The 26745-nt window shown below is 38.4% G+C and overlaps 1 protein-coding gene across 1 annotated transcript; it reads left to right on the forward strand.

Moving 5' to 3' along the window:
* The first annotated feature begins 228 nt into the window (after positions 1-228).
* cdh16 (cadherin 16) lies at positions 229-25922 on the forward strand. Its single transcript, XM_022767826.1, has 18 exons — positions 229-284; positions 793-843; positions 946-1044; positions 2259-2393; positions 2635-2764; positions 3347-3505; positions 5346-5542; positions 10201-10326; positions 12020-12170; positions 13303-13515; positions 14632-14708; positions 17131-17322; positions 20480-20721; positions 20834-20964; positions 21699-21938; positions 23877-23993; positions 24645-24761; positions 24906-25922. The coding sequence occupies exons 2-18, from the start codon at positions 799-801 to the stop codon at positions 25004-25006; spliced, it is 2472 nt and encodes an 823-aa protein (XP_022623547.1). The 5' UTR covers positions 229-284; positions 793-798; the 3' UTR covers positions 25007-25922.
* The last annotated feature ends 823 nt before the right edge of the window (positions 25923-26745 follow it).

Below are 26745 nucleotides of genomic sequence, written 5' to 3' on the forward strand. Positions count from 1 at the left end.
TTCTCTGTCATTGCTCCTAAGATAACATATTCAGCAGAATGCAACAGAAAAGAAGTGGCTGTTGTTCAGGTGATTTACATCCTTATAAATATTCATTTGATCGTATCAGTGGAATGGAACCTCACTGGCCATTGGTTTTACAGGAAGGAAACAAGGTAGTTAAGCATATGTATCTGAAGGTGTTAACCATTAAACCACCAAAGGAGTACAAGTACGCAATTTTCCATCCAATTTAAACTCCCCCTCACACCTCTTAGAGTGAGCACACACAACATTCGGAGGAGGTAAGATACAAAACTTTTTGTTTAAAATACGAAAAGATAAGAGTTTTCCTTCTTCACATAGTCATCTTCTGCTGTTGTTAAACTACAGTATATGTAAAGTTTGCTGTTATACTTTAGACGTTTGAATTTGAGTTTGTGAAGTATTTAGAGCATTACTCTTAACTTGTACAGCCTGTGATTTGGTACTGCTAAAAAAACAGCTGTCTAAAAGAGATTTGACAGACATTAAGGCTCCAATGAAATGACACAATCTAAGTTTTACTTTCAAATCAAAGTGGCTTTATTGATCTTTTGTGCTGTAGTGACTGTAGTGCGGGCTCATTTGTTGATTTAAACAGCTTTGTAGGTGGTTATGTGTTCAAATCAGACTGCTGTGCAAGTAAAAACTGTGAAATCTTTGTGTATGAAAGAATTCCATGGTGGTGAATCAGTAACGAGACAGAAATTGTGTTGATTGTTGGGCTGACGCCATGTGGTTTGAAATGCTGTGAATATACCACATTTACAGGGACTAATGGCTGACAGAGGAGCTACACCAATGCTGATCATAGCTCTCATAGTAAGATGTTAAATACTTTTTTAACTGTGATACTTGCATTTACAAGACCAAAGTACTGCATGAACAATCTCACTAAGACATACTTAATATCTTGTCTCGCAGTTGGTGATACTTGACACATTTGTGCCATGCTCTGGGGCAAACGTTAAAATTGGTGTCCCTGAAAACTACAATGGTATTTTCCCATGGTATCTAGCCAAGGTAAGGCATTTCAAGTTACTTGACTTTATCAAACAAATGTTCTTGTGCTCATATCTTCCTTCTGACAAAAAATTACATATATCATTCTTCTCTGTATAATTCTTAATATCTTAACCTTTTTTCCGAATATAACTTGGGGGATTAATGCATATACATCTGAGTGGAAAATCAGTAAAAGCATACAATGTTAAGTTTTTATTCTTATATGTTATATTCATAAAAGTCTAATGCAAATTTAACTGAGGACGCTTAATCACTAAATGTCCTTCACATTAAACCAGGTAAATGACTACATCTTTTGCCAGCCTTCTGAGCCTCTTTTTGAAAGAATGAGGCATGTGGTGTAATGACCATCAAGTGAATAGTGAGCCAGAATTGAATCAGTCTCTTTTTTTCTCTACCTTCGGTACTCAAGGTTGAAGATGTATGAACATGCTGCCGTCATCACTAGACTATAATTGGAGTGTTCACAATGCTTTTCAGGCGTCAGACCCACCAACTGCAATCAGTACAGCTGGGTGGCAGGCGGGGTGTTTTATTCATACGTGTCACTCAGACAGCCTCTGGATTGCGCAACGGCATGAATATGTGGCACTTTGATTGGTTTCATTGTGACATTATCACGTCTTGTATGAAACAGTCATATTTTCAGTTTTTTGTGTCTCACTGAGTGTCATTAACACTCTTCAAAATAGCATGTTAATGACCAGAATGGAGGAGTTGATAATAACCCCACTTTGTATTATAAATGGAAAGGACGTAATAATTGCTCCAGATTTGTCCAAGGTAAAAGCACTTCATGACGGTCTGTTCACTGAGTGTAAGAAATCATCAGACTTAATGTAGGACTAGCTGAAATCAGCTGCCGTTTGTATCTATGCTGTATTATTGTGTCTCATAGTCAACATATCACCGTCAGTGAGTAATAGTGGGCTTCATTTTAACTGAACATGTGACTTCACCTGAAAAACACAAAAAATGCATCACTAAGGTTTTTGCTTATATTTTTATTTTTAGAGAAAATAATACTAAAAGTTTGTAATTAGTCAATGTTTTTAGCATTTTTTTCTCAAGTTTCAAGGGGAATTCCTGTTGGATACCTAGCTGCTCCTCTACCTATACAATCCCTATATGTTTTTTTCTTTGTGCACATGCTTTGCTTTTAGAAAGGAACGCAAACTTATGTTTCGTGATTTTTGATCTCTTCTGTACAGCTCCAAAACCTGCCTGGTAATTACACTGACCTGGTGTTAACAGGGGATGATGAGGGGATATTTGGAGTCGATGCTCAGTTTCTGTATGCTCTACAGCCACTGGACAGAGAGAAACAGCCATCTTACTCTCTGCAGGTATCGTGCCATATCATATCACAGTAGTGGTAGCAATTTTTCGTTCATGTATTAGCTGATGAAAAGTTGTCACAAGATCATTCATTCAAGATGGATCAAATTCACATCATCATACGAGGTTGATGTGCTTATTTTCAAGTGTCAATTACTCTTTTGTTTGTCATTTAAATCTCATGGGAAGGTTGCATGCTGATTCCAGAGGGTGCTCTTCAGAGATGCTGTGTTTGTGTGTGTACTGCAGGTGTCCTTCAGAGCATCAGTGCACCGTCAGAGCTTCACTGTAGAAGTGTGTGTCATCGACAAGAACGACAATGTGCCCACTTTCATAGAGGAGAGCATGAGAGGCAGTGTGCAACTTGGGCTTCTCAAGGGTACGAGTACCTTCAGCTCTGACGTCACCTTCTTGCACAACCTAATTCAATCTGTGTCACGTTTGTCAGTCCTCAAATACACAAAAGTCATGAATTACAAACACCTATTCAGTTTTTGACTAAATAGTGAAAAGCATGACTAATAGATAGTTTTAATAGAACTAATGATGTGCCCGACTGGAACAGTTACATTTACCCTGAAAAAGACTTTTCTGTAAACTGTCACAAGGCTTAGCAATCAGATGGGCTCAGATAGAATACGTTGTAGTTTATTTGAATTAAGTAATGTCCTCTGTTCTCGGAAGAGATGGACAATATCACCATTGTCAGTAAAACATTAAAACTGGGGCAACAGAATATGATAAAGAATATGTTCTTTATCATGGCAAATCAGGCATGTTGTCACTGTATCATCTTTTAACATTTTAACACCAATATGCAAAACCTTTATGCAAAACCTAATATGTACTTCAAATTCTTGCATGTCTTTTGTGTTATGCCTCCTGATGAAAGAGGGCGGAGAGAGAGATTTATGATATAGAAGGTAACATTTCTGACTTTTGCACCACCTGTGTCCCTCAGGGATCCCATTCATGCAGGTTGAGGCACTGGATCGTGATGAACGCAACACTGTCCACGCTGACCTGCGGTTCAGTCTAATGGAACAGACACCCAGGATTCCCTCCAGTCAAATGTTCTTCATCGACTCCATCACAGGAGAGGTTTCCCTCACTGAGGACGGTCAGTCCCAACTAGTGACTGAAGGGAAAGTATTACTTTGTATGTCCCCAGAGAGATTTGGTATGCATGTTTTCTTAGTAGAGGGATGGGGCATGGGCGAGGGAATAACCCATTAAATTTAGGGGCAGATCTGAATCATTTACAATGAATTTGAATTTTATTATGTGAATTCTGATGTATGTTGTTTGACACTGGCGTTGGTGTAGGTCTCTGAGTGCCCTTCTAGATTTTTTTTTCTCATGGAGGTCATATGCAGCTACGGGGCAGCGCTCCTGACACAAGAACACAGTTTAGGGTTAACTCCCTGCAACTTTAGAGGCCTATTCTCTTCATACATTGAAAAGTGCTGTCTTATTTCCTTGATGAATGTTAGCAATGTTTGAACAGGCCACTTAGTTATAGAGCCACTGGTCTTGGTTTCATATCCCATTGGTTTTCACTAACATTGCCACAAAAAATGAATACAGCCAATTAGCATTTTGCAGATAAATCAATATCAAGAAAGGAACCAGAAATTGTGATACAGAAATGCCCAAAATATATCTCAGTACTTATGTTGGTTGCATTTCTTTAAGAAACAAATTTATTCTAATCAAAAAGTTTGTTTCTTTATTAGTAAAACTAAATAGTCAATTGTCAGATTTTTTGTGTAAAATGTAAAAAAATGTAAAATATCGTTATCATGCAGTTCCAACTATTATATCTGCCTCCAAATTCCAGTGTTTGCGAGGCTCTGACAATAAATGCAATGCTAGTTTGTAAACAAGCTCTGAAATAAAGTTTTTTATTATGTGTTCAGAGGAGCCCCTACTGGTGATCCTGAAGAGAAGCTACACAGAATGATGTGAACCCTCTCTTTAACTGACCTTATACTTGTTTGTTATAATCACTGTTTTTAAATATGAATAAAATAGGAGAAAAGTTTGAATTCATAAAAATTAAAAAGGTTCACTTGTACATCCTTACTTCATTAGACATTAAAGAAACAAAAGAAAACTAGTGTTTATCTTGTTAGGGTTAGTTTTATTTGACATTCAGTCTTATTTCCTGTTATATATGTTAATATAATTGAATACAATACAATAATGTATTAATATATGATACAAAAATGATGCAGTTATTTTGGTCTTTTGGACTTTTAGTCAAACAAACATGCACATACAGTACACATAAACACTCATACTGCCTAGATGCAGTAAAGTCCTGTGTGCTGGTGCTATTTCTGTAGCTCTGGTATTGCCCTTTATTACGGTTTGGCAGGAGCTGGATGACTTGCCGACACTCGCCAGTTCCTTCCAGCCAACACTGCTGCTGGTTTCCACACAGCTTCGTAGTAGCAGTGAAAATTGAAAATGATCTCCTTGATTTTTTTTTTTATCCTCAGGCGAGGCTGTAAGTAATGGTTATGATTGCCATTATAGTGGATGTTTATGTTATTTCTCTTCCATTTAAGCAGGAAATTGAAAATAAAGTGATGAAAACAGCACTTGGGTGGCTTAGAAAAATATGAACATGTTAAATTTAGCATGTGATGTGTGTAATGTTGCATTAATTTGAGGGAAAATGCAGCCAGTGATGGGTTTTCTTTGTTTCCATAAGCATTCACATAATTATGTTCTTTTTGTATGTTTTTTTATTCTTCTTTTGAGTTTCTCTAAATAAGTTTTTTTTCCTCTTGTTTCTCAAACTGGGACACTGCACACACACAGATCATGTCATCATACCTAGCACAATATATAGTGTAGAAGTCTTTGCAAAAGAGGTTAATTCTGAAATGAAATGGAAAGAATGATTTTTAAATAAAGTGTTGTTGTGTCATGTATCCCACTGCAACCACCAGGAGCCTCTACTTTGGACCCAGAGATGTGCGGCCGTTATAAGCTCTCAGTGATGGTGAAGGACATGGCTGGGAAGGCGGACGCTTTCTTCACCACTGGTATTGTTACTGTTGAGGTGACTGGAAACACCTGGGCATCACCAGACCCTGTACGACTTCAGGAGAACCTCCCAGGCCCCTACCCCATCCCCATTTCACAGGTGAGGCAGCAAAACCTTGATTGACACATATTCATTCGAAACACTTTAACACAAATCCACCACTTTGGCACGTTAAGTGATTTTACCCATCTGCATTAAACCACTTTGACTTATTTGATTTTTTACAATAAATCATGCAAACAACTTGGGGTAAGTGATGACTTCAGTGTAAATGCAGTTCCAGCTGTTGTATCGTATTACAATAAACCAAACTCTGTCAATAGCTTTAACCGAGTAAAGTGGCATCACATTGCCAGTTTCTGTTTTTAGTGCCTCTTGGGTTCTCCTAAGTGACCAAATACTGAATTATTGATGCTGTTCAAATGCCATGGATCCTTTCAGGCTACCTCCTGACTGAGTCACTTTAACTCCCATGATCACTCACTCTCCCACCCACCTACCAACCACCATCACCACCGCCACTCGGAGGGGTATTACACAAAACTAACAGCTTAAAGGCAAACTTCACCCTAAAATACACTTCACATACAGTGTGTTATTTTATTATTTTCATATTTCACGTCATGTAGAGAGCAAGTCAATAGACAGTCATTCTAATTTTTTATTTTTGGCATATGTGGCTCCTTAATATCTCAAGTGTTAAATAACCTTGAAGACCACTTTATCAAATAAAAATCAATCAATCTATGTCATTTTTCAAGCAAAGATGCCAAAGGGCTTTTTCTCTCTTTTATATCATTGTAAACTGAACATCTTTGTGTTTTGAACTCTTGTTTGGAACAAAACAAGACATCTAAAGCCGTTATTTTACACTATTTTAAAAGTGTGATGAGTGTTATTCTCTCTTTTCTGGCATTTTATAGATCACATGAATAATCAGTTAATTGACAAAATAATTGTCTAGTTGATAATGAAAATGAATAGTTGCTCCCCAACATGCCAATAAAGTTTGTTGAAATTAAAAAGTGAGAGTAGATTTTATGAGGATATGGGCACATTTCCACATCTAAAACTAGAAATTCTATGTTCAAATAACATTTTGGATGTAGTCTCTCAGTGCAGTTGATTACTATTTCATTAAGGACCAACTCCACAAACAGTCTACTGACGATATCTGATCATCAATCAATGCTCTTAGTTGTAGTACATTATTGTACCATAGTGTAAATTCTGTTTAAAGGTTTCTCTCAGCTCTCTTTGTCTGTCCTTGGTCTTGTCTAACCTTTTGGTTGTTATAATATTAGCCATATCAGCTACATGTCTATAAATAACTCAAAAGCCCTCAGAGGTTTTGTAACACATGAAAAAAACTAAACTAGCAGTGGCAGTTATCTTTTGTGAGGATATTTTACAAAAGTACGCCTGCATGGCAAATACAAAAATTTATTCATTCACTACTGAGAACTGTGGAAACAAAGAGGCCTGTAGAGATGATTCTGCTGCTGAATTAAATGCATTGTGCAGGTTCTGAGAGTCGCTATGGCCAGTAGATACATCACAATAACTCCCCCTCCTCCTGTTTTCTCCCACCTCCCCCACACTCGCCCTCAGCCTCTCATCGCTCTTGTTCTAACAGCCCCTTCCACCCACTGAAAACGTGTGGATTCACAAGTGTAGGCACATTTGATTTTTTTTGTCATATTTTCAAAGGCCAGTTCAAATGTACATCTTTTTTTCTTGTAGGTTTAATACCTAATAACCAATGCTCTAATACACAGTTTGGTCTAGTCTGTCATTTTAATATCAACAGATAGCATTTGTTCCTCGATATGTAAATGAGGTTATGTGAAAATATTTCACTGAGCAGATTCCCTCTGTGCATCTGCTTTCATTTCTAATGAAAAATGTGTTCAGAGAGTTAGAAATGAAACCTCTATTGTTCCATCACTGAACGGTCTATATGAAAACCATTTAGTTACAGTGTTCAATTTGTGTCCATCCAGAATCTAAATCACACAAAAGTGGATTAGGTGAGCATGGATGTTTACTTGGGGGAAGCCTCATTTCGCCCACGCTGAGTGATTGTAGCGCTGTGCTCAGTAGGTGGTGGGACTAACCGCTGTTATGACACATACAGAAATAGTCATGTTCAAAGACCCACTCTGTGGATCTCTGCCTCCCTACTGTCTCAGATAAATGGAGCAGTCATGTCCACATCCACTCATCTATAACAAATGTTGACATTGTCCATGGTGTGACGGCATTTTGACAGAAGCTGCTTTTGTGATCAATTTGACTGATTTTGCAATCACATCAAGACAAGTTCTGGCTGTACTTTTAAATATTGAAAAAAAAGAATATCCCACACACTGCTCAGCATCACAATTTGTTGATCATCCTAACATTTTCAGTCTCTCTAGACCGTCGTCAGAAGTATTTTTGAAAAACACTTGTATTGATCAATAAATTGTGATGCTGAGCAAGAGCAGTGTACAAGATATTCTATTTTTTTTCAGGACTGAAGTGACACTTTCCAATGCACTTGCATCCAAGACATTTGGATGTGTGAATATCTTCATTGAGAAAGTTGCACTTTTAAAAATGAAATACAGACATTTGTTATCAGAACTTTTGCATCATTGGGGCTAGGGAGGTTAATATCAGTCTGTTATCTTTTGTATGTTTTTGATTGCCTGCCTAAAACTTTGATTATGTAATGCAATCAGTAGAACTACTTGAACTCAGTAATGCAATCCACTGAGACTTTGGAGTGGAAGAGAGGCATCAGAGCTTGTGAATGAATGAGTCAAGGCTCTTAACCACATTGTATTGTCACAGTCAAATGAAATCTGATTGTTCGTTGCCGAATTGGTTTGAGCCCCACTAGACCTTCTTCATGGCCTCAAAAGCAGTGTTCAATATTACAAATGACACTTGTATCAACGTGGTGTTTCGGCCAACATTAGTCATCAGAGGTGAGAGCGACACCAACATTAAAGCTGCTATAATCAATATTTTCACATCAACAATTGATCAGATGATTATGTGTAATATGAATGTGATGTCATTCATTGTGACAAGTCCACAGTTCTCCTTAGCTCCACAGAGCCTTTTAGCCTCTTTCAGCTTATTGTTTCATGGGCAGCAACGCTCACTTTCACTGCTGTTCAGTGTTTTCAGCAAAAAGCTCTTAGAACACACTCTATGCTACCTGCCCAGCAACAAACATCAAACAAAGTTCGCAACTAGCTGGTTAGGAAATTTAGCATTTCAGCTAAACAGCAAGATATTTCCCTCAGGAGTTGGCGGAGATCTAATACCACTTAAAGGTGAGTGAATTGCAAGGTTGGTCAGTAACATGACTCCAAATAAATGCTAATGTTGCTCCGTATTAACTTATATGCCATCTCAACTTTATAAGGTGATAATATCAGTGTCAGTGTCAGCTCGTTTACACTGCCCCCAAGAGGCCAAAAAATACCCCTAACTCTAACATATCAATTCTAAGCTTTTTCAGTCTGTAATTATTTTTTTCTGCCTTCGCTCCAAAATACACACTGTCATTTTGTCTGCTAAAGTCAACATCAGTGGTTATTTGGATACAGATGACCTTACAAGCAATATAAATGCCTCTGCTTCCTCCAAGATATCCAATGTTTACCAGTATCAATATCACATAGTTCTGAAACTATACTGATTATTTTCATTATTGATTAATCTGCAAATTGTTTTCTCAGTTTATCTATTAATTGTTATGCCAATTATAATTTCCCAAAGCCCAAAGTCCCACAACTCTCCCAAACCAAGAGATATTCAGTTTATTATTATTAATGATGCAGAAAAGCAATGAGAAAATGTGGGGATTCGACTGATTAATTGATTAATCAACAAATTGTTTCAGCTCTTAGTATTCTAGTATTTTGTGGTTTTGTGTGTAACACAGGGTGTCATGCTCTTTTCTGTAATTCAGTGTCTTGATTCCTCCACAGTGTCTCAGGGAAAAGCACACACAGACACAAGGCACTCTCAACGCAGCTTTAACACAAGCTATTGGGGGAGACAGAACGTGCTCTGTAAACTCTGTAAAATGACGGAGGCAAAACAGATGACTTCATAGATGTTTTGTATTGAACTTTATATAGAACAGTCGGTGATCATTAATCAGGTCTTTAAACATATTTCTTTAAAGTTCTGAGGTCTAGAAAGACAGCATAACACTCAGAGTCAGCCAGCTGTGTGAAGTGGCTTTGTGTATACAAAAGCATAGCGTCTGGGCAGCCATCTCCAAAACAAGGGAGGAGTGTGTGACAGTAAGTTGAGGAGATACACATGCCCTGGGTGTGCATCAGCTGTGCTGTGACTGGGCTCCTCTCCTTGTTGGGTGCTGTTTGATGGCTTCTAGGGCCCTTTAAGCTCCACTGCACAGCCCTCTGTCAAGGGCTGTAAAGCAGAGTGGAAAATCCCCTTCAGCCTGCATAGTTAGTTTTGGCTGTGCTCTCTGTTCCACATCATTGTCAGTGCATTTGGATGGCTCCTTATCATGTAAACAAATGGTAGCTTAGCTTTGTACTTACACATCATGCAGGCCCTGCTACAAAGCTTTCTGGGTTTACAGTATAGGTCTGCTGAGTCTTAATGTTTCATGTTGCTCTCGGATAGAAACCACTTTGATTGTATCATGTTTACCAAACTTAGATATACAGAATTTTGTAGTCATAAATGTTTTGTTGTTTGTCTATCTGTGTGTGTCAATGTAGGTCAAATGGAGTGGAAGTCAGGCTGAGTACAGTCTGGAGGGGGAGTTTCCAGAGATGCTCTTCACCATCAGCAGAGAAGGAGTCATTTATCTCAACGCCCCTCTGGACAGAGAGACGCAAGACCAGGTCTGTACAACTGCAAGCTAAACATCTCCAGCACCTGGTAATGGATGTCAGTTTATGACTACTGTTTAAAATGTCTAAACATAAGAGCTGTAGGGGCCCAACTGTTTCTACATGAAAGACAGAAATCTTCATTTCTAGGTTTGAGTTCTGTTATTTTGTGTTTATAAATGTGTGCATATAATACAATAATCTATATGTGAAGTTTGCTCTGATTATTTTTCTGGTTCTCACAAGATCCTCCTGTTTTAAACCAACAGAATCACATGTGATATGTTGTGGATTTGATTCACTTTTTAATTATTTTCAGCAACTGATGACTGAGAGCAAGATAGTGAATTCAAAATGCTGAAGAAAAATATCACCAAGTGACACATTTAATGGCATTAAACAATTTCTCATGCTGTTCATGAAAAGAAAACTCCTATTTTAATAATTTTTCCTAATTTCATTTTACAGCTTAATGATCTTAATGATTTAATTAAAGGGACCCAGGTACACATTATTGCAGCAATGCTGAGCACTGAGCACAGTCTATTTTTAAACAGAGGTAATTAAGGAGACGACCTAAAACCTGAAAAGCACAGATCTGTTCCTTGAACATAACCTGCCTGTTGCAAAAAAAAGAACTACTGTATTATGGCAAGGATTATAAGACTAAAGGATCCATTTCAAGTCTTGCTAATTTTAGACTAAGAGAAGGGTCATTATTTGTGGTAGCATTACACATTAAAGTCCATTTGTTTGCATTTCACTATTGAGTTTTGCACACAACTTAATCTCCTGAGAGCTTTGAATGGCTCAGTGAACAGTACATTCTGGCACAAATGCTCAAGTGGCCAAAGAACAACAGAGAAAGACTGAGCCACATCAGTGGATGTAATTGGTCTTTAAACACATGCTTCTAGTACATTGCACTCTCTGTCTTCTGTAGTGAGCATGTAATGGAAGGTTGAAAATGCTTCATCAGCCTGATGCCTTATAGTGTTAGTTTAGTCTGTAGCTGACAGCAGTTAGAAACAAGTAACTTTAACTTCTTATTTGTGCTCCAACACTGTTTAGGACATTCACATGGATTGGTAGTTTTTAAAGGTGCATAATGTTAAATGAAGTACACTCACTTTTTGCTGTTTTTCTACCCCCAGTGATTGAAAGGTTGTGGGTGCATCATTCCAAAAATGACTGATAATCTGTAGACATGCTATCTAGCCAGAAAATGTCAGTCGTCTCTTGTCTGAATACAGCTCCATCAATCAATCTGTATCCTGCATGAGTGATGGTGCTCATGGAGCCTTTTCACAGGAGGGCAAAATGATGGATGTTGAGATGCCCATTTCTCACTTCCATCCATCCATCCATCCATCCATCCATCCATCCATCCATCCATCCATCCATCCATCCATCCTTCCATTTGTTTTACAAACTTACCCAATCCCATTATGCACCGGGCAGGGGACCACCCTGCACTGGTTACCAGTTTACCAGCCTACTGCAAGGTGGCTTTATCCTTTATTTTACCTACTATAATATGAATATGAGTATCAGTGATATGAATGTGATGAACTACAGGATCTACAGCTGAGGTCACAATGTCAACGCACCACATCTGTCATCTACCAGTTGATCAGACATGTTGAAACACTCTGTTTCTTTAATACTGTGTAGGCAAACACTGTTTCTCTTTTTGTCTCGTCAGTTCCAGATCAGCATTGTGGTTGAGCGTCCAGATGGCAGAGAGATTGCCAAGCCTGTGGAGTTGAGGGTGATGGTGGGCGACGCCAATGATAACAGACCTACCTTTCCACAAGCACAGTATCACACCGTGGTCAAGGAACTGGCTGCTCGAGGTAACTGACAGCTTTTTATAGATTTAGTCTCAAAGAATATTTGGAAAATGCATTGATTTGATATGATATGATACTTTTGCTACTCAAACGTGTTAGAAAACAGTGGGGCTACAATGATTATTCAATTACTCAATTAGTCAGTCGACAGAAAAATGCTGCTGTATTGTATGTTGTTTTCAGCTTCTCAGATATGAAGATGTCCTGCCTTACTCTGTCATATTAAACTGAATATCTTTAGAGTTTGGACTGTTGGTGTGACAACACAACATTTTGAAGAAGTCACCTTGGACTCTGATAAACTAGCATAGAGATTTCTCACTATTTTATACATTTTATAGACTATAGACGAGAAAATAATTGGCAGATTAATCATTAATGAAAATTATCATTAGTTGCAGCCATAGAAAATACTGTCCAAAACTACCTTAATCAGTTTGCAGCAGGATATTTTCATACCATAGTCACAATGTACTTTGGCCACAGATACTCACCTTTTTTTTTAAAATTTCTAATTACTGGTGAAGCAAAAAAACAAAACAAAACAACATAATGAAGCCTCTGAATAATGTGAATAGTCACATTTATTCTGTCGGTAAATGGGAATATTGTTTCACAACAAGGCAGAGAAACACTGTCTGGATGCGATGTTGCAGTGATGAAAGGGCTGAGAGTGCCAGATACCTTTCCTGAAAGCAGATTGGGATTTTTGCCAGGACACAGGGGAAAGCACCCTCACTCCTACCCATGCTCATAAAAAGCACATGGTGTGTTGTGACATATCAGGTCCCGGCATAAAAGCTTTTTTGTGGATGCTCTAAAATGGTTGATTCTGGGAAATGAATTAGATGGGACAAGCTGTTAATCTAAATGGAATCACTGAGTGAGGATTAACTGAGAAAGCTATTGTTATGTCCTTCCATCCCCTGATTCCTGTTCAGTGTGCCATGTTGCTATATCTTAGTGTAGAGAGAAGAACATTTCATGTTCTTTGGATGTATTACACAAACCTGGTAAAGCTGGCTGAAATGAAAACAAAAAAGGTACTTTAAAAGATCTTATGACAGCAAATCATCTAGATGCTCAGAGTCTACTTACTCTACTTACTCTTCTTTACTTGTGTGTCTTTCCTCAGGTACAGAAATCCTGACCGTGCAGGCAGCCGATAATGACGATCCCAAGACAGACAACGTGCGGATCTTCTACCGTTTAGTCGGACAAATTCCCGAGAGTCCTCGCGCCCTCTTCAGAGTGGACCGTGACTCAGGGGTCATCTCCGTCCAAGCAGACAGTATGGAGGGCACAGCCCCACAGTACACACTCACCATCACTGCTGAGGATGCCAAAGGTGACTATGGATCAATGCAAAACACGACCCTTCTTATAATGTGATTTTTTCCTTTTACAACGTCACTAAATCTCACAAATATTTTAACTGTGACTTTGCATATTTATTTTTATGTACTGGTATTTCCTGTTCCTTAATTAGAACATTATATTGGCAGAGACTATTAGAGATAAAGAGGGTAATTTTTGTTGATTTCTGGGGAGTAAAGTAATGGGATTTTTTAGTTAAAATCCAAATATTCAGAAACATATATGTGCACCTATTGATAAATATATAAATATAAAAATCATAAATAGATACATTACATTACAGATCACACTATATCTGTACTTTATATCCTTTAAAATGAGCAAATAATATGATTTTTGGAATTGTTACATTAATATCTAGCTTACCCTCTTACATGTGTTACCCAGTACAGAGTTTTTAAAATAACAATCTGATTGATTAAAGTCTAAAAGAAGTTGCTTCAGTTAGAGGATACCATTGTGCGAAAACATAAAAAGGCTGAAAACTACTTCCACCCACTTATTTCTCTTGTTTCCTCTCATTATACTACTACTATTATGTAGGCGAATATAGACACATACTCCTGGCTTTGTAAAATCAAATTTGTGGAAGAAAGTTCAATGAAGTGTTCCAGTTTGAAAATTGCCATGCCTGTTATTTAACTGGTGAGGGCTATAGACTACATGGCCAATCACAGGGTCCTTTAAATATCATCATAATGAAGAAATAGTTTGAACTCAAGCTGCAAGTTGTTATAGGGATATAATGTAAGGATATTAGGAGAAAGAGAAAAGAAAGCAGTGATTAAAAAATGAGTGTTATGGTACCAATGAATAACATAATGTATGCATATGTAAAGCAGCTTTCATAATGGCTATTACAAACAAAAGTTTGTTAGCTTTGCATCAGTAGCTTCATTGATGCTATAGCCTCCAAGGGATGTATGCATGCTAGCCTCTGGGGTGACAGATTATGTGGTCTGCATGACTCATGGATCAGGGTGTGATGAAGGCAAGATGAGGTACTTCCTGTTCCCTCAGCATACTTTATTTGTGTGATGGGCTGACCCTGAGTCACTGACAGAAGCTGTGATGATGTCCCTGGCAGGTCTAAACAGTTCCTGCACTGTGGTTGTGACGGTGCAGGATGAGAACAACAACCCACCAGTCTTCTCCCAACATGAGGTACGAGAGCACATGTTCAAACAGACACACACATACACGTCCTGTTCGGGACATGATAAACAATACCTTTGGAAAAAAAGGCAGGCCAAACATCACAGGCCATAATAAGTGGATATTGGACTGCAGACTGTGAATCCGCTCTGCAGGTCGCTGATCTAATTTTCCTGGCGGGGAACTAGATATGCCCTCTAATCTCAGGCTTATAGCGATGGCACCATGTTATTGGAGGAGTTTTATTCAGTTCTTTGTACTCTAAGTGGACAGTGTTTTTAGAGTTTAATCTGATATGGCTTTCTTTGGACACTAGTTTCCACTCATTTATTTATGGCCAAATCATCATTGTGACTACACAATGACATCCAGTGCCACTAACATGTCAGAAATGATGCAAAAATCTATGTTGTCTTAGCTATTACAATCTCCCAAAAATGTCTGTAACAGCTAGTTCTGACTGGTATCAATCTACACAAGCGTACCTCAAGTTTAAAGTAGCAATTTAAAGTGATTCTCCAGCAAAAAAATATTCTTTTTATGTCACAAAAAAGAGCAGCTACGGTCAGAGTTCAGAGGGCATTTAGTTATAATGATGTACAATGCTGACAGGTTTTTACAGCAGACATCATCTACAAAAGCTTCTCTGTGGTTTTTTCACAGACAAAAAATATAAAATCCACAGAAATTTCTACCAGTCATAGCTTAATCTACGCATCCACGTCTTTGCTTACAGCCACCAATTAAGCCTACGTGAGCTCAGTCCATACCTAAATTAGTTTGACTGTTTGGTTTTCAATTTAACATTGACTAATGGTCCCTTGGTAGCCACGATGAGCAACATCCCCATCCCCATCGATCTCTCCCCTCATTTCCTGCCCCCTCTCTAGTTTCACCTGACTAATAAAGGCATAGGTTTCAGAAAAACATAATTAAAAAGATATAAGCAGCTGTGCAAATCCAACTATTACTTACTTTCACTTTCTATTGCATCCATATATACTTTGCGATCCGGTGATCCAGCTGAGCGAGGCATCATTAACACTGCAGTTGCAGTCCCTGTATGAAATGGGAAAGTGGTAGCTGCTGGTATGAAAGAAAAATAGGCTAAAGATAGGCAGTTACAGAAAATCCCCTCACTCTCACCCACATGTGCCGCATAATAGAAGAGAAGACAGTCACGAGGGTTGGGAGTTACGTGGGAGAGCCATCATGCTGTGATAATGGAGAATCTGTCTCTAGCTGTTTTTTCTGTCAGACCATAGTGATACAGTGAGACTGCACGGACATTATGAGCCTGTGAAGGAACATTTTATTTTGAGCGAGGAGAGAAGGTACTGCCTTTAAATTTAACAGCGGAAATTGGCTGTTGAGGTTTGGCATGAATGTCCAGACCAGTAAGAGGAAGCAGAATGCAGACTTAATAAAAGATTGTAGAATATGTTTCCTTGATAAATTAGCTGCCGTCTTTATGTCCTTACTCCATCCAGTTGACACTTTAGGATTTGTGTCACATGTGTTTTTCAAACTGGCACTTGCTGAGCGCTCATTTTTAAATAAATGTGCACACTTGCTCCGATAATCACCATATATACACACACACACACACACACACACACACACACACACACACTCAAACCACAAACACAGAGGTGGAAAATGCTCTTGAACAGGTCACGCCTGAGTAGTGCAGCTTTTTCCATGGCGATGTGAAGGCAGCGCTATAGGGAGTGATGTGGGAGGTGAGTGGTGACAGGGCTAGGGTTCAGAGATCCTGTGGATGGGGCAGCTAGATCAGAGGCATGGCTGCTTCACTAGAGGACATCTGTGAGTGGCAGATTAAACGGCTGTCCAAACACACAGAGGTGTGTGAATAAAGGTCAGCTAACACCAGGAGGGCAAGTGGGGGCAAACATATACTCACATATGGTCGCATATAGTCAGAGCAGAAAATTGGTCAGTCATCTGTGACTTTCACTGGTGAGCACAAAATTACAACATCAACAATTCTCAAAGTCAAAACGTACAGTGGCCTGTTACTGAAATAAAGATTTAATATTATATATCAATATTTAATCTAACTGTTGAGATTAATACATTTATTCTTCAAATGAACCATGCTTCCAGTGTATCTTTGTCACATCTCTTTGACAACTACATTTAAATGGTCTGTTTATAGATCAGAAAAGAATATTATCAGATGCATTGGGGGTGTCCTGTCCTGTCCAAGTTGAGGCTTGATGTGACCTGACTGTTTGTAGACCACTTTTTAAAAATCTGTTAAAGGATTTGCTAATTCAATAAAAAAAAATCTTATAATTTATTCCTATACATAGGCATGCTTAAGTACATTTTTATATAGAAGTTGTCTTGTCTCTAAATGAATAGTTTCTGCTCAGTGATCGTACGTTTTCTGTCTCCGCCCCGACAGTATGGCCCCTTTCACATCCCAGAGGACGCTCCAGTGGGCACCACAGTAACAGCTGTGCTGGCAGGGGATGCAGATGTCCGAGGAGGAGACAGCTGGCAGGTGGACTACCGTTTGGAGTCTGGAAACGAGGAGGAGGTCTTTACCTTAGTGACAGACAAGCAGACCAATGAGGTCTCGCTTGTGCTCTCGAAGGTGAACAACACGACACATCCGCCACCCTCTGTACAGACACACATTTGGTCGCCTTGCTGATTACTTTCCACACAAACCAAGATCAGTTGAAAAAATTGATTCAGATCAGAAAAGTCCTGCCAAGTCCAAATTGTGATATTGTGATATGTTGATTGTTTTCTTTATCCTGTTTAGGGTGTGAAAGACCACAGACACATTCCTCTTCTCAGGGACACAAATATTAATGTCAAGGACAATTTCTTTGGCGCGATGGCTTGTGTCTGTCTTTGTGTCTGTGCAGTTCTAAGAGATCATTCAGTAGCTGGCTCTATTAAAATAGCAGTCACATTTAACTCAAATCAATTAATAAGGACTGTGTTTTATTACCACATTGTGTTCATATGAAAAGGTTGGAAAAGAATATTCCAATTTGTCAAAACAAAAAAACAAAAAAAAGTTTCCAGATGACAATGGAATGTTTTCGACTAATAATCTCTCCTGTCCCCGGGGCGCATCACCCTTCGCCTGCCTCCTATAATCCAGCATGGTGTTTTAGAGATGTGTGGGAGAATGAGTATGTGTGTGTATGTCTATGTGTGTGGCTGTGTGTTTGTGTGTGTACGCTGTAATGGTCTGGTCTCTATGAGAGGGCCAGGCAGGAGACAGTTTATTATTTTCAACCTCTCTGTGGGAGCTGACAAATGTGATTGAGCTGTGAGTTGCACGTGGTCCTCTGAGATAAAGCAGGCGATGTTTAAAAGCTAAAAATGGATGTTGTTGCATGATTTTGGTTTAACACATGAGGACTTGTGTTTTTTTTAAGAAGTGATATACAGTATTTATTATTAAATTCCTCTCTCTTTTTGAGGAGCTGTGTTTATAGCTCTTGTATTGACCTTGTGAGATATTACAATAACTAATAGTAGAGGGGAAACTGTTGTTTATTAAGCTCACTTTAGTAAAAAATTAAATCCTTCACAAGTAAAGCCCCAGTGGATTAAAATGCACTTGAGCAAATCCTTTAATTTATCATGTTACAATGTGAGGTCAGTGCCACAAGGCAGACACATTTCATTATTAGAAATTACACACTGCTCACAGCCCAAGTGAATAATTAGATTGTGTGAACACTAATGGCAGTTTACCACACGGGCTGCCGACTGACGTAAATGTATAATGAACCAGAGGAAGTGAGGGGAATCTAATCAGGGTGGAGGAACTGTTGACATTAGACATCACGTGTTAAACTATTTTGTTACAGAAAAATCAAATGCAACTTTTTTTTGAAGTTTAAATGAAACAAGGTTTGTAACAGTTCAATTAATCATTTACCATTAATGAATGAATGAAGTTGTCACCAAATAAGTCCTTAATACAGATTCCTCCATTGCCAACTAAATCATCAGTTTCAAGTGTAAATTTTGTATTTAATAAAACCAGTCATATGATGTTTGAAGGAATAATGTTATAACTTTAATTGTGGGTAACACATGGTTTATTACATGCTTAATTTTAAGCCTAACTAAAAACAGAATAGTTATACCTGATGAGCCAATAGTACCGGACCAGCTGTGTTTTATAAGGAGGTAAGTTAGCCATGATGCTAACAAACTGGATTCTTGTTTTAGACATTTTGGAGGTGTTTAAATATTGGGTAATATTGTAACTGTGAAGGTAAGGTAAGATTGATAATAATAATTCATTGGTACCTAATTCACATTCTTGGGCCAAAAAATAAAACAATATTATCATTAAGTGAGGACTTTGACTAATACAGTGGGTCAGATGACTGACTACAGGCTCCAGAGTCCATGCACATGATCTAGTACACTGATACACACTGAGTAGTTCTATGCATCACTTCCAGTAAACAGCAGTACTCATGCACCCTCCAAGGTCTGTGTTTCTTCTCCCTGGCAACAGAGCAGCATGATGTCAGGCAGTGCTGGTTTAATAATGTCTCACTTTATGTGCCAACAGAACATGTTTAAGGGTAAAACCTGACAGCAAATACAAGCTTAGGGCAGGATTCTGGAGATGAAATTGAAATAATCAAATACATTAGAGATTAAGATAAAATATAGCTTCTTTTGCCTCCAAAATCTGTGATATCTTTAAATGTCTAACACGTATTCAAATCGGTGACTGCACTGTAAATACTGTAATGACTGCAGCTAATCTATCCATACCCCTACTATGAAACTACGTTTTTAATCCATCAAACAAAGTCAACAGGTCACAGTTACTATTTTTAGTGGGCAGATTATGGTAATCCTATCACTTGAAATCTGCTACTCCCAAATTCGCTGCAAATGTTTGGACTCAAATATAGAACATACTGTAGCCTACATCCCAGAAAGATGTAAAATGGTAACGTTTATGGATAGATTTATATGATAGAATTTCCATATTGATTACAAAATCATCATGTCATATACTGTATGTTCTAAGCTCATATCTATCTGCTTAACAATGTATCCAATTACCAAGGGAATATTTGTTGCATTATCATACTCTGTGTATCATCATGAAAAATTATTGACACGGTGAATCACTTGGCTCTTTGTCCTGTGACTATAGTGTCATCCATATTGGAAATGCAGCAACACTCACAGTAACACACACAGTAAAACCAGTTTTCCTGGAAGCACAATAAGGGGACTGGACACAGGGGACTGCAATGTGTCCCTCTCCTGCTTGCAAAGATGACATGCTGTGTTTTGTGTGGGTGTTTGACTTTCTGTAGCTCTGAGTGGTTCTACATTTTTTAAATGGTGATCATCTCGTTAAATCTTTGGTGGAAATGTCAGTAATTTATTAAAAGACCAGTTCACTTGAATCAATTTATTTGCCAGCTTGAAGAAAACAGCGTCCTGGTTACTCTGGATAATCCAGTTTTAATTGTGAATTATTCTCTACAAAAAAGAGAATCCATTATAGATAGAAACCACAATATCTATTAATTCCTGATGAGTTACTGTCAGTTACACCTCCATTGTTTTGAGTTTTTAAATGATGGCAAAAATATCATCATATAATATTCTTCTTTTTGGATTAAATGTAACTCTTAACCCTAATGGATGGTAACACTGCAACTGAGATCATGTCAGAAGTAATCTTTCAGAAAATTTACATATTCTGTCCCTGCATCCCTCTGTGGTCTTATGTTTTCACACAGGTGTTGGACTTTGAGCGTGAGAGTGAGTACATCCTGGTGCTCAGCGCTCAGAACCCAGTGGCTCTGGTCCGTGGCCGATACGGCCCTGCATCCACAGCAACAGTCTCTATTTATGTTGATGATGTGAACGAGGGTCCAATCCTGTCTCAAAGCCACTATGAGGTGACTGTCAGAGAGGGCGAGGAACCAGGACGGGTTATCGCCACCATTCGAGGTTATGACCCTGATTCTCACCCAATCAGGTAAACCTTGGGATTAATGAATGCTGTATGAATAATTATCTACTTCACCAGTTCAGAAAGAGAGATTATCACAGTTCTAATTTCACAGAGATGCACATGTTCTTTTGTGCAGATATTCTCTTCAAGGAGACACCAAGAAATACTTTTCAATAGGGAAATACTCTGGAGAACTAAAGACTGTGCAGGCCCTGGACAGAGAGGAGAACAGCACATACACCATGGAGGTCATTGCAGTGGATGGACGTAAGATCACTCTCATCATTATTAATGCCATACAGCCATTTGATTAAAGGGGCACATGCTTAAGCTCATGTTCAATTCCAGTGAATTATTCATTAACCTACATGTTGTTCAGGGTTGGTTTCAAAAATATTAAAAATATGATTTGATATGTGGATATTTTACATATTCTCTTAAACGTGACAAGTCATTACTTCAACATGCATTTTGCTTTACTTTGTAATGAATAATGTCATAGATTGCCCTGCACATTCTGCACACATATGCAAAAGCACACATGCCTACATTTACACACATACTGTGAGTCTATGCACATCTACTGCATATAGACAAACAGAGAATGCTGTTGTAGAAGACAGGACAAAACTGCAAAAGAGTGAGATCAAGAGAAAGCAGTATGAGTACAAGAGAACAACCCAAACAAGCAGCAAAGAAGGTTAGGCAAGGTGAAGATTTTTGCTGCCATGTACTGAGCTCATGTATCATCATCCAGATGTAAATATAACATTCAGATTTTGGCAATGAAGCCACAGCATCTTTATCCCTCTGCTTCTCACAAAAGCTGCTTTCATCTGCAGAGATGACTTTAGTTTGAGTAGGGTATATAATGTAATAGCAGAGATGTGTCTTTGTGTGAGTCTACAGAGCACGGCTGATTTTCGAATATATTATGATTGAGAAATGTTAGTTTCATCTTTTTCATTTTATCTTATGCACATCTCACCTTTTCCCCACAGGAAACTCTTCCTTATCTGCGTCCACCCTGGTGACTGTCCAAATCCTGGATGTGAATGACAACAGTCCGGTGCTGGTCGGAGACTATTCCTGGAAGTACCTGTGTACACCTCGCTGGGAGGACCAAGCTCTGGTGCTGGCCTCACGGGACAGCGATGGACCACAGCATGGAGGACGACTCAACTTCTCCTTGCGCAGTGATGCCACAGTTCGTCGTAACTGGAAGCTAACACCTATTAATGGTGAGGTGAACACAGACTAGGGAAACCCGGTTCACCCAGAGCATACAGTATTGGTGTAGGTGAAAAGAGAAGAGAGGCAAGTAAGCTAACATTGTTAGGAGAAGCTACCATTCTAAATTGATTTGGAACATTAAACAAGCTGATGCTACAAGCATTATAGCAGTGTAGTGCAGCATTGTAAACTGCCAAGTCCACTTTGATGAGAATCAGCCTACTTCTGAATAATATGAAGAGTAAGGAAGTGAATTTAGGCCATGCAACGTGAGATTACTGATAAATGGATTTTTAAATACAGCCAGTGGACACAGAGTTTACCACAGTGTGCTCAATATTTTCGGTTGCTTTGAGTTATATGAAATAATATATGCCATCCATGAGTAAATAGTCAGAGAAGCAGAGTGATCTGTCCCTGAACATGTGCAAAATACCCTGTTCTATTTTTTCCTACATAATTTCCTCAGTCCAATCTGGGATGGGAGGTATAATGTAATTATCCCTTTTTTTGTAGTTGTAGTGTTGGGCTCATTTAATGCAAACTATTTACTGCTATGACGTCTGTCATTAAGTCATTCAAACAGCTCAACCACTTCCCTATCAGGTTTTTTTTTTTAATCTCCCTCTTTCACTCCTCTGTTCCTGTTGGTATTGATTTAGCCCAGCTGTAATTATATCATCTGTGTAATTTCTTTGGCGTCACCGCTGGGTTCCTGCCAGCTAATGGAGGCTAAAAGAGGAATCTCCCAGAGTGCTTTGCACCTGGTCACAGCCAATAATGGACGTACCAATAATGTGTATTTATGCCAGTATGATGTCAGCTGTAGAGTTGCCCATTTGCATGACACGACCACAACCAGTCATGAAAAGAACACGTGTGTACATGTGTGTGAATGGCCATTCATCTTGAGTCTTCCAGAGGCTCTTAAATACACCATGTTCAAATACTCAACAGCTCTTTTTAATGCAGAAATTCAGTTAATAAGAGAGCAGGCTCTTACTCCACTTAAGTCCACTCTTAATAGCTGTTCATAGCAGTAAGGAGAGAAAAGTGATGCATCCAACCTGACTATAACACCTTTAACAGCATTGTAATGTAAAAACACTTCCTGCTATCGCAGTCATCCCCAATGATTCTGGGTAGCTCACTGGTCACTGATCCACCCTGAAAAAATGTCACATCAGAGGCGAAACAGTGCAGATAGAGGATAAATACATTAACACCCTCTTCCGAAGTACTGCACAGCTCGTGCTTCCCTGGCTGACAAATGGAACATGAAGGGGAATGATGGTAAGGTGCAAGTGTAGCTTTTAAGACCCCCAGATAAGGGTTCAAACAGCTTGATAAAACGCTTGTCTTTGCAGGACAGGGCTTTTACGTCACGCAGCCAGGCGTGTATTTTAGACTGATTTACAGAGATTAGATAAAGAGTCACACACTCCAGACCACTCCATACACAGCTGAATCAGTCTCTCTCGTGTGTGTTATGCAGTTATGCAGTTGTATGTGATGACTAAAAACTTGGCATATGTATCAGTGTATCGGAATTGGCTTTTCTGATCTGTCATGCACTGGATAATGCAGCAGCACTCAGTTGTAGTGATGCTCAGGAAGCAATGCTTTTTGTGCCTATGTTTCTGGGTCCACCAAATACAAGTACAAGTATCGGGCAGTAAATATTTATTTATTTCTCGTTATGTAACGTTATGAAAAGTACAAAAGACTGCAGTTGTGAATTTGCACCTTTTGCTCAGGGTGCTGCCGTTCTGTCATATTGAGCTTTGGTGAGAAGCAGATTTAATAATAAAAAAAAAAAAAAAGAAAGAATCATCAATCAAGCAAAATGGGGAAATTGTCTACTGTGCAATTGTATAACAAAGTTTAATTAACTATTTCATTCTGTGTCATTTTTTTAACTAACAAGCAAGTGTTTTGTCCTTCAGATACTCACACGAACCTGTCCTTAAACATCCCATACCTGGCCCCTGAGGTCTACACTGTGCCCTTTACCATCTCTGACAGCAGCTCCCCTCCCAGGAGCACCTTCATAAACTTGCCAGGTAATGCTGACACTCTTGCTGATGAGCTAAAGCAAGCACAGGGAGGTTATGGGACAGGAGAGTAGGAACAATCAATAGAGATCAACCCCTGTGTGCCAGCTTGTCCTAACTCTGCTCTTGTTTATTAATGATACTAATGATTTTTCCAGGCTTGTGATTACACAGCTCTCTTAAGAATGTGTTTTGCCCAGTATTACCTCCTGACACCTTATATGCATAACAAAAACAACACATAACTTCTCATGCACAGGTTAGAATAAACTGGTTAATAGAAGAAATTGTGGAGGTGTGCAGAGTGCTGCAGTTAAATTAGGGTTAGCATCTCTTACAAAAACTCACTTGTGAGTCACATGTGAAAATGATATTTTGTGTTGTCCCCTTCTATATAAAGTTTTAATATATGATTTATAACAAATGCAGTCATACGTATAGGCAGGTATCTAATCTCCAAATACATTTCCCATCATTTATAATCAGAGCAGTGTTTTTTAGTTTGAGTAAAAGTGTAAGTGTAAAACTGAAAGTGTCTTGAAGAATCTAAAACCAAAAATCAATCCTAAACATAACAGAATAACAGGGAGTTATAGTTCCAGTTTTGTTTAAAAAAAAAACCTGAGTTGTTTTTGTTTTCTCTTTTTCCTATGCTCTTAGTCACAGTGTGTCCCTGCAACGTCAGAGGAAACTGCAAAATGGCTGCCAAGCAGTTGCAGGGCATGCCAACAATTCAGTCTGCAGTGGGCATTCTGCTTGGCACCTTTGCAGTCATAGGTAAACAGATACGGTGACATAAACACTTGTAATTTCCAAGGCTTCACAATATTATAAATATTCACTATATTTCACAGCCAAATAAGCAATAACAGAGCAATGTTGTTGAAGATTTCTGTATTTTATTATTTTATTTTTTTACAGGAACTATCCTCATTGTTGTATTTGTGAGACTGTCGTACCAGAACCCCAACAGGCCAAGCAAAACTAACCAGGAGAGAGTTCCCCTGAAGATTTCCATCTAATTAAGGTGATGCTGTGTTGTCTGTCCTGCTCACTGCCTTGGCCAACTGGACTAATGTCATGATGAATTCATCAAGTGACCATGAATGTTTAAAAGTGAATGTATATTTCAGTTATTGGATCAAAGTTCAGATGTACACTGACCTAAAAAGCAAAATCACAAAATATTTCTAGATTAGTCAAGATATATAATGTATGTTAAGTGCTAAGACACGATGTACACTTATGTTTTAAGTTTGTCATTTTTTATTGCTAGTGCCATTTGAGAGATATCGAGTATGAAGTCATAATATTAAAAGAAAAAATTTGCTCTATTTTTAGAATAAAGGTGTAATTTTACGAGATATTTTGAAATTTGAAAGTCAATATTTTAAGGAAAATTCTTATAATTAAAATTTGGACTTTCGAGTCATAATTTAAAAAGTGGTGTTCTGTCTCATAATCTTCCACTTAAACTTGAAATATTGTAACTTTTTTCTCTTAATATTTCAACTTTATTCTCAAAACCTTTTTTTCTCTGACCTTGGCCCTCATACTTGTAATGTACACTACACATACCTGTTATTCATTAATGTTGTGTAACCCATCTGGGCATTGAACTATAATGATATTTTCTTGATTCTTTATTCTGATAAATTGCTACAAAAAGATCTTTGTAAAACCATAAATTAGAAGAAACATGCCTGTAAATGCTGAGAGGTGATTGAATCTAATCTAACACTTAAACAGAATTAAAACATGTTGCCAGCACCAGATAAATGCATAATTTCATTTAACTTCAAATCATTTATTCAATGCTTTTGTTATATTAATTCTATCCAAGTATAAATGTAAATCATCTGCACTGTTGTAGCATCTCATACCTGTAACAATGGACTCAGCGCTACATCTCTGTAGCTACGTGCAATCTTCCACATTATAAACCATAACATTTTTAATCTAATGAGACAGCCTGAAACTGTCCTGTGTGTAACTACATTAGCAGTGCACTTCAGTCACTGTGATTAAGGCTTTATTAACGCTCACCCAGACGACCTCACAGGCCAGCAAAGCTATATTCAGACCTAAGTGTTGCTATGAATAGCTCAACAATTGAAGATCCACTGAATGACACTTACCCCACGGTGCCCAACGAACTAATCATCCCCCCATCCACAAAAGACAAAGCTTCACAAATTAAATAGATGCTACATGCTCATCCATTAGCCTGTTCTGACGAAAGTTTAATCAATTTTGGATAATTGTTCATGCTCGACTGTCAGGAGAAAAAAAGGGGTAGCGACATTGTCAGCAATGCAATGAAAATGATGTTCCTCTCACACACACCATATTTAAAACAAATAGGTTGAAGGCTAAAAACTACCAGTGATAATCTATTTCATTAAATCAATATTCTTTGTGTAATATATAGAAATGTTTTGGTTTCCCCAGTCTTAGTGACAAACCCACTGAGAATCATATCCCCGAACTGAGCTTGTTAGTGTCTGTTAACTCTTTGTTTTGGTTTTTGTAGCTTTCGCCTGCATTATATGGCTCAGTGTTCTTTCATCAGCCCCTTTTTGGGCACCAGTGCAAGCGCCTGTTTTTAGCAATCTCTAATAAAGTAACATAATGCTACATTTCCAGCATAGAAGGGCAAATAGAGGGAGTTAACGACTAGCTAGTGAAAAAAGTCAAACAAGTAGCAAAATAAACACCCAGATTTTTTTCCCAGGAGTTGGCGGAGACCAGACCAAAGCTA

Source organism: Seriola dumerili, unplaced genomic scaffold, assembly GCF_002260705.1.
Source record: "Seriola dumerili isolate Sdu_G_001 unplaced genomic scaffold, Sdu_1.0 BDQW01001299.1, whole genome shotgun sequence".
In the NCBI taxonomy this organism is placed as follows: Eukaryota; Metazoa; Chordata; class Actinopteri; order Carangiformes; family Carangidae; genus Seriola; species Seriola dumerili.

Bases quoted from the DNA above. Each gene is read 5' to 3' on its own strand.
- cdh16 (XM_022767826.1), top strand. From the start codon at position 799: ATGGCTGACAGAGGAGCTACACCAATGCTGATCATAGCTCTCATA. The intron at 10,327-12,019 runs GTCTGTACAACT...TTGTCTCGTCAG, and splicing joins ACAGAGAGACGCAAGACCAG to TTCCAGATCAGCATTGTGGT. The intron at 20,722-20,833 runs GTAAACCTTGGG...TCTTTTGTGCAG, and splicing joins CCTGATTCTCACCCAATCAG to ATATTCTCTTCAAGGAGACA.